Source organism: Clarias gariepinus, chromosome 17 (genome assembly GCF_024256425.1).
Source record: "Clarias gariepinus isolate MV-2021 ecotype Netherlands chromosome 17, CGAR_prim_01v2, whole genome shotgun sequence".
Taxonomy (NCBI): Eukaryota; Metazoa; Chordata; class Actinopteri; order Siluriformes; family Clariidae; genus Clarias; species Clarias gariepinus.
In genome coordinates, this window is record NC_071116.1 from 28395724 (window position 1) to 28414513 (window position 18790).

Here is an 18790-nt window from a genome sequence, read left to right on the forward strand (position 1 = left end):
TGTTCTTACAAAAACACGAGATGAGCGTTGGTGGGGTTTGTGTAAAGCGCCAGGGTTTACATGCATGTGAGAAAAAAAAAAGAGCTGCACATAATGTGAGATTAAGATCTGCATGCAGTGTGTTGTTATTATTATTAATATTATTATTATTATTATTATTATTATTAAGTAAAGAACTTGAACCCTGGTGCTGCCTGTGCATGGCGTTAGCAGTGATGATGATGATGATGGTGGTGGTGGTGGTGCGGTTTGATTTCACCCTGAACACTGAGTCACTCCTCCGCTCCTCTGTGCTTCAGACTCTTCACTCCACCTGAGCTTCTAGCCTGAGCCATGTCCACGTTCGGAGATTTGTCCAGGAGTTCCCCGACCCCCAGGCTGTGTGGCGTGCTGTGTCCCCTCGACTCGCTCTGGACAGACGACAAGAAGAAGGAGGGACAGCAGAGGAGCTCCAACATGGACAACCGGAAGGTGGAGATCCGCAGGAGTGCTGGCAAAGAACTGCTGCAGAACCTCAATGAGCAGGTATGATGAGACCCCATCTGTCCGTCGGTCCATCCATTCAATCGTCCATATCCATTACTTTTAATTGTCCATCTATTGCTAATGATCTCGGTCTTTCTGCTGTCCATCTATTTATCCATCATCCACCCACCATTCCTTCACATGTGTGTATAACTACAGACAGACAGACAATTACAGAAATCAACATACATGTAAAGGGAAGGTGGGTGGATGATAGATAAATAGATGATGGATGGATGGATGGATTGATAGATCCATCCATCCATCTATCCATCCATCCATCCATCCATCCATATATGGTAACCAGAATGTTTTCGCTATTATGTCCTTGGTGTTAAGTGTCACTGGTAATTTAGTGATGATGTTAGTGATGAACTGACAGAATATTTTGGCCTCATAACTAAAAAAACAACAACAAAAAAAACCTTGATAAAGCAAATCAATACCCAAAAAAATGCAAGCTACTTTACTGCCAAGTGACTATGGAACTACTTAACTTAGGTAATGCTGTCTCCTCTTAAGCCTTTTTAGCCAAAGTGGATTTGACAGATTATTTTGAAAGAACACCTTTAGGATTTCTGGATTTGGTAATCGTTTTTGCCTAATCCTACCCAAAAATGTAAGCTTGAGGCATTTTTTCCCCTACATCCTGAAATGTTTTATTCCTATTATACCACAGAAATCTGCCAATGATGACGATTTTTACTTTATTAAATGATTTTCAGATTTTTATCAGTTTATAGTCTTTTTTTTCTGAATTAGACAAAATTAGAGTAAATATTCCAGATTATAAATAATCTGAATGACAAATATTTCATATAAGAGACACTGATCTCAGCCGGATAAAATTTCTAAAACGGATGAATTGTTTTGGATTAGAAGAATTATTAAGGATTAAGATAAATAAACCAGAATATAGAAATTATCCTTAAATAGGCAAAATGTTGAGACAAAATAGACAAAATACAAAAACAAGACACACAGTCCAGATTTGATAAAATAGGTAAAATTAAGGAAAACAAGGTAAAAAAAATTGTTTAATGTAAAAAAAAAAAAAATACAGACTGGAAAAAATTTTCTTTATTACATAAACTATTTAGGATTAGATAAAAAATATTTATAATTATTCTAAATGGATTATTCTAAACCGAGATTAGATAAAATATTCAATATAAAATAAAATTACAATTTACAAAAAGAGAAATTGTTCAGCATTAGACAAAACATACCAGATTAGATGTGTTTTTCTGGATTACGAAAATTATGCTAAATTAGACAAAATGGTCCAGATTAGACTAAATATTCTGGAAGAGACAAAATATATAGAGGAGGTATTAGTATTATATTTTTTACTTGGTTTTAAATGCAGATTACCACAATTTAGCTTACACTGTAACATAAATAGTTAGTAATTACAGAATCTATCACAAATTTATGCATCATTATGTGTGTATTTACCCCCCAAACTCCATTCTTCATATTTTGCTTCCTAAGAGCCAGACTTTAGTTCTCCAGATGTTCTGAATCTCATTTTTAGTATCTGAGCAGTTTCAGAGGAATGTTTTTTGCTTGTTAAGCCACACAGTGACATATGAATCATTGAAGTATAAAACACATTTAACCAGTGAGAAACAGGTGCAGATGATGACAAATGATCAGGCGGTGATTAGTTTACTGCTCATACTAAATGCTGAGTGGTTGGAACAGACGAGAGGGGAAATGAGGTCGCTGCTGAGGTTTTTACATAAACCTTTGTTGACATTTATTTAATTTAATCTAGATTATTTAATTTAATTTAATGTAAAGAATTGCAGGGTACAGAGCACTTTAGTACTGTATTGATATGTAGCCTACTGTATATGCCATTGCTGTTTTTTCTTTTTTATATAATCTAAAAAATATTTGTTTCAGGCAGTTTTGTTCCTACATCCTGAAGTGTTGCATTCCCCTTATACCACAGCAATTTGCCAGCAATGCCAATTTTTACTTTGCTATCAAATGACCTGTCAAGTTTAATGTTGTAGAACATACGAGTCACAAGTCAGTTCGTGTTCTTACTTGATTAGCAGCTGCAAACATTAATCTCTTCACCATCGTCATATTTTTGTCTTTTTTTCTCTCTCTCATCCTATCATGTTACCAAGAAACCACAAAACATAGCCGTCTCTTTCCTGAAGATGTCGGAAAATGTAAAGTTACAGATTATCTCTGACTGTTACAAAACTTTGAAACTGAAGACTCCTTCCATAAATGTTAAATAAACATCTCCTTACAGAAATCTGACTTCATCAGTGATTATGTTTTTCTCTGTTAATTAACAGTTTAAGTCTGTTTTTATTATTATTACTGTATGATTATCAGATATACAGATCCCTATGAACGAGCTGTTACTATAGAAACAATAATGTATAAGAATGAGCTCGTTAACATAAACCACCTCTTAGCTATGAATCAGACGGCGTTTAATAAATTTCAAGGCTTTGCTTGCATGTTCCTCCTCTACTGTACCTCTGAAGACCTGTGAAGACTACAGGGAACTCTCGATATCTGGGATGCAGTAACCATAGTTACCCAGCTCGTCTAACGACAGCGACAGCGAGAAAACGGGAGTGGTGGAATGGCGGAGGAGTGATTCAGGAGAATTTGCTTTTCTCTCCCTGTTGCACTGAAAAGCAGTTTAGGAAAGAGAGAGAGAAAGAGAGAGAGAATGCATTTAATAATCATAAATCCTAGAAGTCCATGTGATCACGAGAAGAAGAGGAGAGGAAAAGGGGAAGACACATGATTTAAGGCATAGTAACATGACACTGAGCTGTTCTCTCTCACAAGACTGCACTCGCTCGCTCTGTGTGGAGGTAAAACGCTGCAGCTCTTTCTCTCTCACTGAGAGCATGTAATGAACAAGCAGATCAATACACAGCTGTGGTGAAGCAGCTGGACTAATGCACTTTAATGTGACCACTCTATCTATTTACAGTATCTACAGTATCTATCTATCTATCTATCTATCTATCTATCTATCTATCTATCTATCTATCTATCTATCTATCTATCTGCCTACTTCTCCTATTCATATATATATACAGAAATATCTCTCCATTTTATCTGTCAATGGTCAGGCTTAATTTACCTGTTTCGCATCCATCCATCCATTCATATACAATATTCACATGTATATCTATCTATCTATCTATCTATCTATCTATCTATCTATCTATCTATCTATCTATCTATCTATCTGCCACTTACTTTTCTGTATCCATCCATCCATCCATCCATCCATCCATCAATTTTGCCTTCATCCAGCCACCAATTCATTGTCTAATATACAGTATATCAGTCTATCTATTTGTTTAGTTTTTATATTAATATTCATCCATTCTACATATCTATTTATCTATCTTTATCCATCCATCCATCCATCCATCCATGTATTCATGTAGCCATATATAATTATTTCTCTTTGTTTTATCTATCTATCTATCTATCTATCTATCTATCTATCTATCTATCTATCTATCTATCTATCTATCTATCTGCCACTTACTTTTCTTTTATCCTCACAACCTATTTTTCTGTCTGCTCTTTAAATTCACCTATCCATCCATCCATCCATCCATCCATCCATCAATTTTGCCTTCATCCAGCCATCAATTCATTGTCTAATATACAGTATACCAGTCTATTTGTTTAGTTTCTATATTAACATTCATCCATTCTACATTTCTATTTATCTATCTTTATCCATCCATCCATCCATCCATCCATGTATTCATGTAGCCATATAGAATTATTTCTCTCTTTGTTCTATCTATCTATCTATCTATCTATCTATCTATCTATCTATCTATCTATCTGTCTGTCTGTCTATCTGGGTTAACAACCCCTTTAAACAGAGACTGGAATGTAACACAGAAATGATGAAGAGAGATCGCTCAGTGAGGGTGATAGAGCAGGGCTAAAACACTAGACTGAATCTAAAGCTTTTTCGTTTATTATTATTTCTCCTCCAGGAACGTACAGAGAGACTGGATCTTGTTGGGTCAGATGGTTAGCTGTAACAGATGGCCACTCCCTTTGTAATGCAGAAAGGGTTAAAAATAGTATGTCACAGCAGTAATACGTATGGGTGGAGCATACAGTACAGTAAGGGGTGTACAGTGTGTGTGTGTTGTTCTGTGCATTAGATAGATAGATAGATAGATAGATAGATAGATAGATAGATAGATAGATAGATAGATAGATTATTGATCCTGATGGAAATTCCAGATCCCAGAAACAACAACAAAATGTAATGTAATTTTTATTGAAAGAAATATGCTATTTTATAGTATATATTTTTTTTTTCATTTTCTTTGATATGTTCGTAATCAAATAAAATAAAAACCTCACTAGGTTGCATATAAACCTCACAAAGGCATGGCAGCATTTATTTTTCCTCAGGTCAAGTTTGCATTTGTAGAACATTTTAATAAAATCTTGACTAAAAAAAAATGACGATAGTGACATCACGACATGTCACTTCTGCTCTGTAGATGTAGTCTAAAAGCCTCTCAGATCGGGGTGGCAAGTCATGGTGGCTCAGGGGTGGCAGCTGTGATCCAGTGCCACCAATGTGACCACGGGCCGCATTTCTGCCCAGTTTGCCCCGTGTTCCGTGAAGCCCATGGCTCGCTTGGCATTCAGAAGCGTTTGATCACACGCTGGATACAATGTTTCCCTCCACCCATTTCTTGGACTGGGAGATGGGCGTGGCTTAAACGTCTGTCCATTTGGAATGGAACAGGGCGGGGGCTTTTGCACATGCGCGCTACGCTGCTTCTGTCCTTCTTGGCGCATCAGCCTTAGAAAACCCGAGAGCAGATAATCCTTCTTTCTTTGCCTTTGGGTTGGTTTGTCCTTCTTTCGCGTCTTCGGCTCGATCGTCTCGGACCTCCGACCGCACAAGCAGGGCCTGTTTGAGAAGCGCTCGAGTGTTTTGTTTGACATCTTATTTCAGCCAGAAGAGGGTGAAGATGTCCGGATATCAGGGCAAGAAGAACATCCCTCGCATCACTGTGAGTTCATTGCAAAAAAAAAAAAAAAAAAAAAAAAAGGGGAAATCTCTCCCTGTATGTATATATATATATAAATGCTTTGCATTGCAGGACAAATGATAAGGAGATGCGCAGGAATTAAACTGTCCTGCATCAAAGGCTTTCTGCGCTTTGATGTTGCGACCTTTGGTTACATTTGAATATGAATGTTTAAAGAAGAAGGCAGTTATTGCAAAACATCCCTACCGCACGAGCTGCGTTCCTTATCATGTGTTCTATATTTTAAATACATTTTTATCCAGATGTTAGGATGTCACTTGACAGGATCTCGTGCACCGGCTGCGCATAAAACAATAACCGCATGCATTAGAATTAAATGATTTAAAAATTAAATGCCACGATGCTGTGTGTTATTTGTCAGTGTAAAGCGTCTTGGCTTGTTATTGACCCCCAAACCAGCTGATCGAGCATGTCCGATCTCTTTGTTCAAGGCTGCGACTGGGTCTCAGACTCTGGGTTGCCAGATTGATATTTTTCTTTTTACCATCATGTCTAGGATTTATTCCGACTATGATCAAGATGAAATCTTATGCATGATTCGATTTGATTTATTTTTATTGTTTTTTTTTTTTTTTTTTTTGGGAAGGTTATGAGTTATACAACCCAGTTGCTATGTGTTTAATGTCGCATCCGCCCATCCGCAGCCAGGGCCAGCTGCATGGGAGCGGTACAGGGTAGGATTGTGGAAAAAAAAAAAAAAAAACCCGACAGGAAAGAGGGTCTGGTGTCCCCTATTGGAGATATCATGAAGTGTTTTTTTTTAATGAGGGACAGAGATATTATTATTATTATCATTATAGTTCCTTTGCTTGTCTCAGGGATGTCACGGTTATCTTTTGCTTAAAAATGAAAATGTGTGCCTTTGAATAAAAATTATATAGCACGACATGCGGTAAGGTATAGACTAGACACGGTACCACCCAGAGACACGCATTCATATTCTTCTTACATGCATTTCTTTTTTTTTTTTTCTATTTTTGCACCACTGTAACGTACAGTAATGCTGTGGAACTTTTGGAAACCGTGCTTTTTTATTTCAATTGCACAGTAAGGCAAGAAACAGGTGTTCGTGATGATCTTATATGCATTAGGCTGCATGACATGACGTCTTCTTGTTTGGTTCAGCCGGTGGCCGGGATATCTTTGCAGGCAATCATTACAAAGGAAGCCATTTTTGGTGGGCTTTTACAAGAGGAGGAGGAAGGAAGGAGGTCTTCGGGGACACGAGACGGCCTCTATGCACTAGGCGTCCGTTCTCGTCCTTTGTGTTACTCAAGCCAGAGCCAGCTGCCATGACTGAGCGTATAGGAGCATGTGCTTTCACGGCGTGGACTTGTGTCTGAAATGCCTTTCGGATCAATGCAAAGCTGCAGGGACGTGAAGGCACGGTTGAAGAATGTGGAGTAGAAAAGAGAGAGAGAGAAAGAGAGAGTGAGAATAAAATTAAAGAATTAAAGAAAGAAAAGGGAGAGGGGGTTGATTTTGTAGCTGTGTGTGGATGTGTGAGTGAGTGAGTGAGTAAGTGAGTGTGTAAAATAGAGAGAGAGAGAAAGAGAGAGAGAGAGAGAGAGAGACACAGAGCCACACCCCTGTTCTTCATGTCCATCAGTACCAGCTGCCTGCATGCTGACAGAACCGGACTCCTAACACAACCGCAATATTTACACCAGACTCAATACCAGCGCGCTTTTAAGAACAAACCCAGACACACAGGATGCTGGCTATAAATTATCAATCATTCCTTCCATCTGTCCATCCTCAGCTCGACTAATACGTTTCCTATCTGCTGATAAAACCAAACTTGGCCTCTACACAGCATTCTTGCTCCACATGTGGAGTGAAGCAATCCTAAATTCATCCAAAACAATAACCTCATGTTGTTTAGCTTGGTTTTCTTTATTATCACAAACTTCTCTCTCTCTCTCTCTCTCTCTCTCACACACACACACACACACACACAAAATGCAAAATATCAGAGAGAAGCAAGGACAAAGCAGATACAGCTTAAATATTTTTTGTAATTTTTCATCAAAACATGTTTTTATTAGAATTTTAGTTTTTTCAAAGAATACACAGGTTTATTAAAGTCAAGCTTGAAACATTACAATTTCAATTATAAAAATTGATAAGGTTAATGCATTATACATTTTAATGGTTTTATTTTTATCTTTTATATAATCTGTGAAATAGTTCTTTTTTATATCTAAAAATAATTTTCCCCTACACTTTTTTTTCTGTTTTTTTGGAATTGTTCTTCTTAGTCAATGTAGATTTAAAACATTGTTTATTTTTTAATGTCACACAACTCTAACTTTTATTTGCTTTTCTTTGTTAGTGGACACTTTTCGTGTTTTTAACCATTTTTAAGAAGTAAAAGCAGATTTCTTAAAAATAATCATTAGTATATATATATTTAGCAGATACAAAATTAAATGTAATAATTAGTCAAAGCAAGGAATTATTTTAATTTTTTAATAATTCCTTAAAATAGCTTTGATTTTTTTTTTATCTTTCTTAATCTTAAGGCAGAAAAGTTGTGATAATTTTTTAAACAATTTTGGAAGTCAAACTAGATACAACATTAATTTTTGTATTAAACCAAAAAATATGTTAATTTTGTAAAAATAATAATAATAATAATAATAATAATAATAATAAACAACTACAACATTTAAATATTTATTAATTAAAGAAGATGCAACACAGATTGTAAAAGTATTTTTTCCAAGTGAAAGCAGGTACAACCTGTAGTCAAAACACACTTTTATTTCATGCAGTTTTACCACCTTAAATGTTTAGATTGACTTTTTTTAACAGGTTAAAACAGGTAATTTTTTGTCAGAAATTTTTATATATGATTCTTATGATCTTGGCTTCTCGAAAGTCTTCTTTCACCACATGTGGAGTTGAACGATCCCGATTTAGACTAAAACGACCTTGTGCTGTTTATCTTGTTTCCTTAAACCGTCTAATCCTAATCACTCACCACAAACTCGTTCACACCACGTTGCCAAAAGTCAGAGCAAATTTACACTAACACACACGCACACGCGTATACACACACACACACACACACACACACACACACGCAGTCACATGTAAAAGCTCACTTTTTTTTACTTTGATTCAATTCCCAGGTCTTTCTGGAAAGATCCAGTGATTAGATCTGCATGTGGAGTATTTCCTCTAATTTCCTCCAAATACATGAAAGCTCTGGGGAGTGAGGAGCAGAAGGTCTGGGTAATTGGGTGGGGCAGGGCATTGGTGGTCAGCTGCTAGTGTGCATGCGTGTGCACACACACACACACACACACACACACACACACACACACACACACACAGCAGTGTAATCCCTTCTTCGTCATTAAAAATAAATGATGTCTTTGATTCACCACCTGCCTGTCCACGTGCAGCTACGGCCATCTTGCTCTGACGGTGTGTGTGTGTGTGTGTGTGTGTGTGTTTCAAGAATTTTAGATGTCAGTCCTGACCATCTTTTTATTTATTTCACATGATATGCAAAACTACATTTCGTGCTCTACGTGATAAATACGTCATTTTACAACATGAAGCTGTAAAGTTTCAGCCCTCAGTAAATTATTCTTAAATTATTCTTAGTTTGATCAGACAAAGTGGGCACAGGTTTAATCAAGCAATTAATATTTTAGATTTCGATATTTTAAAAACTACTTTCGTAATTTTCATCTAAATCACAGCAAAAATGGCATGAATTAAAAAAATATATATAAAAAAAAATCAAAGCACAAATGGCAAAAAAAATTTTTTTGATAAGGATTCGTTTATAGAAAAAACTATTCTTAAAATATATATATATTTTTTAACTTTGATTGTTGTCAGATTTGTTTTCCAGGTCTTGTAAGGCATCTTATGGTATATATATATATATATATATATATATATATATATATATATATATATATAACCTAATCAGCTGAATTTAAAAAATAATAATTAATTAATACCCAGGTATGTTTTTTAAATTTATTTATTTAAACATATATTAATTATCAGAATATTGACAATATCCAAAAAGTGTTTACCGTCTTCAATGTATTTTCCACCTGAATATACGATCAGCCATAAACTGAACCCCACTGTCATGTGACCTGAACAACACTGATGGCCGGCTGTACATCAGCTGGTAAACAGGATCATGGGAACGTCAATGCAGCACAAATGCGCCAGACAAAAAAGTTTGATCCATGCAGGCCCCGCCCCTCAATCCACAGCACCCAAAGGATCCGCTACCCAAATCCTGCCGCCAGACAACACAGCGCCCCAGAGGCCCTGAGAAGCCACGCCCCGAGGGGGCCAGACCCTCCCCAGCGGCACAAGTGGACCATAAATCCTAGGTGGTTTTAATGTTATGGCTGATCGGTGTATTTGTTGGTCTATCGGTCATGTTTTACATATAATCTTTGATAATTAAAAAAATATATATAAATTATAAACCTGAGACACAAATGAACTTATATGTCTAAAAAAAAAAACAGTATTCCATAAATTCAATCATTAGTGATTAAAGCATGATTTGTTTTTGGCACTAACGTGATCTTAATGTTTGTGAGGCCTGAAAAACACCAGCAGTGTGAAAATTCATGCTGCGTTTATGCGGTGAAATCGGTTGTGACAGCTGAACACTCGGCTGCGTCTAACCTACTGGAAATCCTTCATTCTTTCCCTACATGCTTGGTTACTATGGCAACTGCATTGTTTTCCCAGAATGCACTGCACCTCATTCTGCAGCCATCTCCGCTCCTGAGCTTGCTCTCTCTCTCTCTCTCTCCCTCTTATACACACACACACACACACACACACACACACACGCACACACGCACACACACACGCGTCTTCCAGGAATGTCATTTCTCTCACGGCCTGCATTGTGTGTCAGGATACCCCCCACCCCCCCTCCCATGCCCACACACACTCACACACACTCACACACAGCTCCACTCATGTGGGATTTTTCAGGCTATTTTTGTGCTCCAGGATGTAAAAAAAAATAATGGGGGGGAAGAGATGAGAGAAACAGGAGAAACTGAAATCTGTAGGGCTGTAACCGCATCGCACCACCACACAGGTTTTCCTTTAGGATGATCAGATATCAGATTCCTAGACAGTAGAGTTTGTTGCTGGAAGGTTCGAGGCAGTGGAGTTCATCATGTACGCAGCGTTTAATGTTTGATTAGAACCCTGGTGTGTTCTCCGTCTCAGCGTGAGAGCGTCTGAACGACGTGGTACCGGTTCTGTACCAGCTAGTCTCTAGGACTTTAAATCGGTTAGGCTGCAGGAAGTGATTTGTGTGTTTGGTGTTGGGTTTAATCGGTGTGTGTATTTTGCACAAACTCAGTGTCAGGTCTGTAAGTATTCAAACAGTGACACCATTTTATGTTTGTTTTTTTATCCCCTCTGTACACCACCGTCAGGACATAGACATTTAGCCTCAATCCAAGGACTTTAACAAAAACCCTACATTAATTGTTTTAAAAATTGAAGAATTGTCTTGCTGTTCAAATACTTATGGACCTGACTGTATTTGCGGTGATTATTTACGTGTCTGCTCTGTCTTGTCTGGGTAAGTAGAGGACACTTCCAGCCCTAAACATCCCCCTTTTTGCTTTTTCATTTTTATTTAGTCACGATATGTGCAAAAAGTATGTGCACCTCTGACGATCACACCCACGTGCGGTTCTTCCCTAAAACAATAAGCAATTTCCCTCTGGGATTGATTAATTAAGTTCTTTGAATCTTGAAAACAGTTCTCTCTAAGTATCTTCATACTCCGACCCTCTAGCTTTACACTTTCCCCAGGAATTAAAGAGGCCCAAACCCTTTCCTAGCACAAGGTGCACAAAGTTCAGCTCCATGAAGCGAGTCTCCTGGACATCCTGACATCAGCGCCTGAGCCTCTCTTGTAGAATGAGAGAACGAAAAGAAATTCCCATAGAAATGCTCCAACATCTAGTGGAAAGCCTTCGCAGAAGAGAAGAGAAGACTGGAGATGGTTATAAACACAAAAGAAGAATAAATCTGGAGTGAAATGTTCAACATGGCCTTATGGATGCGATGGAGTGAAAATAATTTGTCTTTATATAGTGTGTGAAGTGTGAAACTCAACCAAAGCCCTGCAATGGTTTTGATTTGATGTTCAGAACACACACACACACACACACACACTCATTTTCAAGTCCTAATACAGGAGGTTGTCCAGCTAGGCGAGCGTTCTGGAAGGCGTTTTGTTCTCTTGCATCATTTATAAAAACTCGAGCGCTATTGATCGATGTACTAACAGCAGCTGTGGAGGACTGAGTCTTTTATAAGCGCATTTGTTGGAAAGAATGTGTAATTTAGGGCATATCTAGCTAAACTTAAAAAAAAATACAAATAAATACAAAGTAGCGCCAATGCAATTGGGTAAAATAAACCCCTGTATCGCCATTTATTTAACATTTACTAATATCACTTCAAGACAGATTTAGTAGAGCTGAAGGGCAGCGATTAAACTAAAGCCAACAGAAACAACAAAAACAACATTTTTACAATTTTTAATTTGAGCTCAGGCGAAGAACAAACCTAATCTGGATAGGAGAAATTTCCAAAACCATAACACACCTGAACTGGACAATTTAGGAGAACATTAAAATCAGCATCATGCGCTGTCATATTTTTGCAAAATCCTGAGTTTTGCTTCAAATTCTGCTCTGATTGCATTTTTATATTTTGGCATTTTATATAAAAATAATCAAGTGTGTCACTATGTGCCACACCCCTTTTATAGAACCAACTGGGGTAGGGTGATCTTCCTATATGAGGTCACATTAGGGGGAAATTTCCAGTTGGCTTGGCCACAGTGTGTGTGTGTGTGTGTGCTATGTGTGTGTAGCAGTCATGTAATTTAAGGATACCTTTGTCAAAAAAAAAAAAGATTCACATTACAGTGAAACCTTGGATTGCGAGTAACGCGGTTTGCGAGTGTTCTGCAAAACGAGCAAAGTTTTTTTTATACATTTTGATTTGGAAAACGAACAAGTCTTGGTTAACGAGTACCGAGTATCATGTATCACGCATACCCTTCTTGTTTTAACGCCGAGTTCGCAAGTGAACCAACGTTTTTTCTCGCTCTTGCGCTGCGGAATTGTGGGTAATTGTCTTTCCTGACGGGTCTAAGTGCATGTCCCTTACTGGTATAATCAACCAGTGAGGTACACGCACTTGTGCTCTCTGTGTACATGTGTACCATTTACTATAACACTGTGACCATGTGTGTGTTTAAAACATTTTATTGTAAATAAACTTTCCGTTAATGTGTGTGTGTGTGTGTGTGTGTGTGTGTGTGTGAAATTTAAATAAAAGCAGAGAAAGTTTTACTGTGTAAGATGAGAACGGGGAGGCTGATTCCTTCTTTAACTTCACACACACACACACACACACACACACACACACACACAGCGCCTGCGCGCATAAACGGAAACACTTATCTATCAGAATTTATTTTTAAAGTGCAGGTTAATTTGTTTCATTTTTACTTTATATTTTGCATAAATTATTCTTATGTATTTACTTTTTTGGGCTGTGAAACGAATAATTTGAGTTTCAATTATTTCTTATTATGAAATTTGCTTTGATTTATGAGTGTTTTGGAATACAAGCCCGCTTCTGGAACTAATTATGCTTGTAATTCAAGAGTTACATTTTTCCGGCCCTGAAATGAGCAGCTCTGACCTTACATGTTTATGTCTAAACTGGGTCTGTTTCAGGGTTTATCCTGAGCTTGCAGTTCACCTTGCAGACAGCAGGGGGCTTAACAAGCTACAAACCGCTGTTTTAAGTGTCTGTGAATCAACGCCTATGCTTTTTTTTTTGCACTCTGGCTTGGCGCTAACATGACATCGCTGTACTTAACCCACACCGCTCCATCATGCTGGACGGCGTCAGCTTTACATTCTATAGGATCTGCGGCAGTTTCTGGCGCCAGTTTGTGTTGTACTCCAGCATTCGTCTCCATGTAGGTCGAGCTTTACTGTATGTAAACTGTTCTGTACGGTGAGAACTCAGAGCTGCTCTCGTCTCCTGGCTGCAGGTTTCTAGCATGTTCTCATCGGCGAAGCATCCAGCACTTAATTAATCTTCTCGAGCTGCTCCAACGCAGACGGCAGATATAAAGGACTGTGGGAATGAACTTTAAATCATACTAAGAACAGTGAGATATGGCAGAAAAAAATAAATAATGAAAAACACAATATCCAAAATAAATCTGTATTAGAAGTTTAGTATGACAGATGCAAATCATTTGGATTTAATCATTTGAATTCCGTCTCTCTGTCTGTCTATCTATCTTATACATTTCTAAATGGCCATTTTTAAATTCTGTTAAGAATTTAATAAATGTCTATTTATTTTTTCATTCATTCATTTCACATTTTTATACTTTAAAAATTATCTCAACCTCATCCAGTCAAGTATCTATCTATCTATCTATCTATCTATCTATCTATCTATCTATCTATCTATCTATCTATCTGTTTGTTTGTCTGTCTGTTTTAGTTTAACAAATGGTCATTACATACTGTAGAACGCTCTCTATCTGTCCATCTTTTTCCTCTATCTCTATCTCTTGGTCCACCTATTTAACGATCCATCTTTCTCCAACCGTGTAATTATCTTTCTACAGGCCTGCGTTTTTTTTTGTTTGTTTGTTTTATCCTAAAAAATTGTGAGCCAAAATGTGGCAAATACAAATTTTTTGTAACTCCCAGCTGAGTTCCTGTAAAATGCAAGTGGTCTTGGTTCACACAGACAGATGCGTCTCATTAGATTTTCAAGAATCAGGCGTTACAAATGTCACCAGAAATGTCATCACAAGTCCCAGTTTGACTTGAACACTCACTGTATATTTATTTACTCACTCACTCATCTTCTATACCGCTTTATCCTGTATTCAGGGTCGCAGGGCCATGGAGCCTATTCCAGGAGGCTTAGGGAACAGGGCAGGGTACACCCCGGACAGGGTACCAATCCATCACTTTATTCACACACTATGGGCAATACAGGAATGCCAATCAAACTAACGTACATGTCTTTGGAGTGTGGGAGGAAACCAGAGTACCCGGAGGAAACCCACCAAGCATGGGGAGAACATGTAAACTCCATGCACACAGTAATCAAGTCTGGCCGGTAATCGAACCCGGACCCTGGAGGTGCAAGGCGACAGGGCTAACCACTACACCGCCTGTATATTTATTTAGATTTTCCTTATTTAGAACTGAGTCTTCATCATGACCCGAGCCCCAAGTCCATGTCCATGAGCAACACTGACTTTACATTGCCTACATGCACGACATCATCTCTGGTTATGTTGATTAATGATGGTGATATTAGTCATATTTTTTATCTTTTATTCTGTTATAATCCCTGTTTATGAATGAGTTGATCATTACTCGCCTCGTGCTCATTTCAGTGTGTGTGCGTTTGTGTTCTTGTTCTGCGAGCTGTATTTGGAGTTGTCCTTGTTTTAGCACCGAACCATCATGCCGATGTTGGGGGGACGCCAGACACACTTTGGCCTGGGTTGCCAAGCTGCCATTAAGCATGCAGAGCGTCAGGGTTGGGACAGAGACGCCTTTGTCTGAAAAACCATGCAGTGTGTCTTGTGACCAGAATGGATCCTGCTCTCTTTTCATGAAGCAATGAGTATCCTCTGGGGCTGAGCGTATAAAGAGCATGGAGTGGGAGTGGTAGCGTGTGTGTGGTGGGAATGCCATGGAGCACTGATTTAGAAGGATCTGGATCCTGGTTTCATGGTTCAGCTCCATTTCGTTCAACAGTGAGCTCTTTTTCATGACAAGTCTTGTTTGTAACATTACACAGGAAACGGATTCGCTGGAGAGCCACAACACACCGCAACGCCACGCCAGACATGTAACCCAAAACACTTAGCACGGAGTGCGCACTCAGGGCTGTGAGCAATTCTGCTCTCGCTAATCAATAACACACCAGCGGTAAGGTTAGCCAGCACGTCTGTTCCGTTCAGATGGTTTCACTCCTCAGATCCCGAGTTAAAGGAGGACTTCACCCAGAAAATGCTTGAATGTTCCCGGAGTGAGATAATGTCCTTGACGCATTGTCAGCTTCACGCATTCTGTGCGTTGGAGAACTGAGTGGAAGAGTGTGTTCGATTCCCAGATTCTCACATCAATCATATCGACACGAGCCAATCACGAGCTCATGCAAGCGGAAGGGGCGGATAGCGTACCACTCGGAGTGCGGAACATCCCCAGTGTTGCAGGAACGGCAGTCTGGAAAACATGTGTCCTCTTCTGGAGAAGCGCGTGACAGTCTTCACCGTCCCTGGTTCATATTTGTCACCGTAATGAGAGACGGGTGCGGATTGGCTACGACTAAATTAGAGAGGAGATTGCAGGGGGAAACAAAACAGAACATGAGCCAAGTGATACATGAATCTCAAAATGATTGACGGGTATGTGTCTGAAGCTCCGCCCCTTCCTAAATCAGTAAAGTATTTACCAAGTGCACTTATATCGACTCCTTTTCCTTAGTGTCTCGAAAGTCTTGAGGACATTTGCCTGACATAATGTCCATTAATTATAAATATTTGATTTGTCCAACATTAGACACACGTACTGTACAACTGAGATCAGTTAAATATAAATGACAGGGACACACATGAAAAAATTCAAATGACGATAATATTAGACTAAATAATATATTTAAAGCCCACAAAGAAGTGTCAGAATTGAACATTTTATAAATACATTTGATTTGATATGATATAATAATAATAATAATAATAATAATAATAATAATAATATTGTGTGTAAAAATTACACAATTTGATTTGATGCATCAAATTAAATAGAAGAAATCCCAGTTCCCAGTTTTGCAGTTTTTGTTATTTTAAAATCCTAAATTAAAATTTCCAAACATATTAAATATTTAAACCTCAATTTAGCAATTCCACCTTTTCGTTTGTAGAAATTCATTTCATTTGATTTTATTTTTAATTAAATTTTATTAATAGGATTAATTCAGATATATCAGGACTTTTTTTTTTACAGAATACAATTTTTGAGAGTAAATTTTTTTTCTTTTTATTCCTCTGTATAATCCCCTGCTACACTAATGCACTTATCCCAGTGTTTCATTAGTGCTTGGACACTATCCGGGTATAAAGTTTTCTCAGTACACTGGAGGTATAATTGGACTTCCTGCTTCATTCACATCTAAAACGCCGGCCTCCCAGGAACTCCTATAATGACCCCAAACATGTGAGCGAGGGCATGACAGTACGGGGGCGTGGCAATAACTCCCAGCTGAATGGTGTTGGTAAATAAAAAGAGTATATGACACGCCTTTAAAAAAAAAAAAAAAAATCAGCAACAAGAGTATTGAAAGATGATTCCTTTAGTACTTTTTAATAGGAAAAAATCAATTCAGTGATGTATTATGGTTCTGTCTTACAAAAGAAAGAGTGTATTTTTATTCAGTTATCAGGGTAGCTATGAGGACCGAGCCAGCGTTTCATCTTATTCCTCTGTGCCGTTTTTCTATCATACACTATGTATAGTTTGGGCTACGGTTCCAGTTTGACTTGGCGTGAAACACCGTACACCTGAGAATAAATCTGGCGAGTCATGCAAGCACATCTGGATGTTACTCTGATGACACGAACAAAAAAACCCTGGCAGAAGGAAACCGGCTGATGTGTTTTATACAGTGCGGTCAGTTTTACAGCGCGGCGAACGCTAAAGGCTCGTAAACGTCTCTAAGAGCCTCCTGTTAAATTAGTGCGAGGGTACACTGGGTTACATTTCAGCTTTACTTTCCTGTTTAAACAGCTCCATTACCCGAGTCAAGTCTTCCACTGTCGATGTTCATCCATTAATAATTCAGCGTTTTTATCGGCTGTGTTTGTTTGATTTTCTTTTTAATGCTGCAGTTATTAATATTCCTATGGAACTTTCTGTTTCCAGAGTGAGCGTCTGCTGATTAAAGGAGCGAAGATTGTGAACGATGACCAGTCCTTCTCCGCGGACATCTACATGGAGGATGGTCTCATCAAGTAAGTGTGTGTGTGTGTGTGTGTGTGTGTGTGAGAGATTTAAGAACTGTAGACTGATAGACACAATTAAATCATATTTAAAAAGTACGTCTAAGACAACTTTGTCACCTTTATTGACCTTTTTCTTTCCTTTCGCTCTTTTTTCTTTCCCCTCCTTTCTAATTTATTTCATTTTCCTATCCATTTTGTTTCCTTTCTTTTTTTCATAAACCTTACTGTCCTGATCGTCACCTTCATTAACTTTACTCTTCCTTTCTCTCATCCTTCCCTTCCTCTCCTTTTTCTTTCTTTTTTTTAATTAATTTCTTTTTCTTTCTGTTTTTTTTGCATTTTGTTTCTTGCCTTTTCTCTCCTTTCTTTTGTTTCCCTCTGCTCTCCTCTACACTCCTCTTCCTCTCCTTCTCCTCTTCCCGCTCCATAGGCAGATCGGGGAGAACCTGATTGTCCCGGGCGGGGTGAAGACCATCGATGCTCATGGCCGCATGGTGATGCCGGGAGGGATCGACGTCCACACTCGCTTTCAGATGCCGGACCGAGGCATGACGGCGGCGGATGACTTTTATCAGGGCACGAGGGCGGCGGTGTCAGGAGGAACCACCATGATCAGTGAGTCTCAGCAGGAGTGTGAAATAATCACTCAGTCTCTCTGATCGTCCTCTTGATCAGACTGCATGTGGAGAAAAGGGCCTGGGCTGGTACAGACTGAGGGGACGTGTGGAGCAGAAGTGTCAGGTTTAGATGTTTGTGTGTGAGATCATGAGCATGAGGGTTTTTCCTTCTCTTTCCTTTCTCCTCATACTTTTCTTCCTTAACCTTTTCATAACCCTCAAATTCATTTCCTTTGATCTCATCATCTTTTCTTTCCTTCCATCTTTCTTATATGTTTCTTTTTTGTTTCTTTTCTTTTCTTTCTTCTTCTTCTTTTCTCTCCTTTTACCCATGACCTCTACCGATACCTCCCCCGTAGTGATTAATGGGACAGTGATGAGAATTTCTTGAAGCCTAAAGTATTTTCCTGGATGTGTATTAAAGCAGTGATAATGTTCAGATTTCTGTTTTTATGTAT

At 38.3% G+C, this 18790-nt stretch overlaps 1 protein-coding gene across 3 annotated transcripts in view; it reads left to right on the top strand.

Annotated features, from left to right (window-relative positions):
- The window catches only part of dpysl2b (dihydropyrimidinase like 2b), a 36172-nt gene that overhangs the window by 268 nt on the left and 17114 nt on the right, over positions 1-18790 (top strand). For 2 of the 3 annotated variants that reach the window (XM_053515730.1, XM_053515729.1), the window contains exons 2-4: positions 300-525; positions 17636-17724; positions 18146-18330. In XM_053515730.1, coding sequence (XP_053371705.1) covers positions 334-525; positions 17636-17724; positions 18146-18330 — 466 coding nt within the window. In that variant the 5' untranslated portion in view covers positions 300-333. Of the gene's footprint in view, positions 1-299; positions 526-5344; positions 5583-17635; positions 17725-18145; positions 18331-18790 lie in introns of those variants that run through there. The other variant, XM_053515731.1, reaches the window with a different exon arrangement.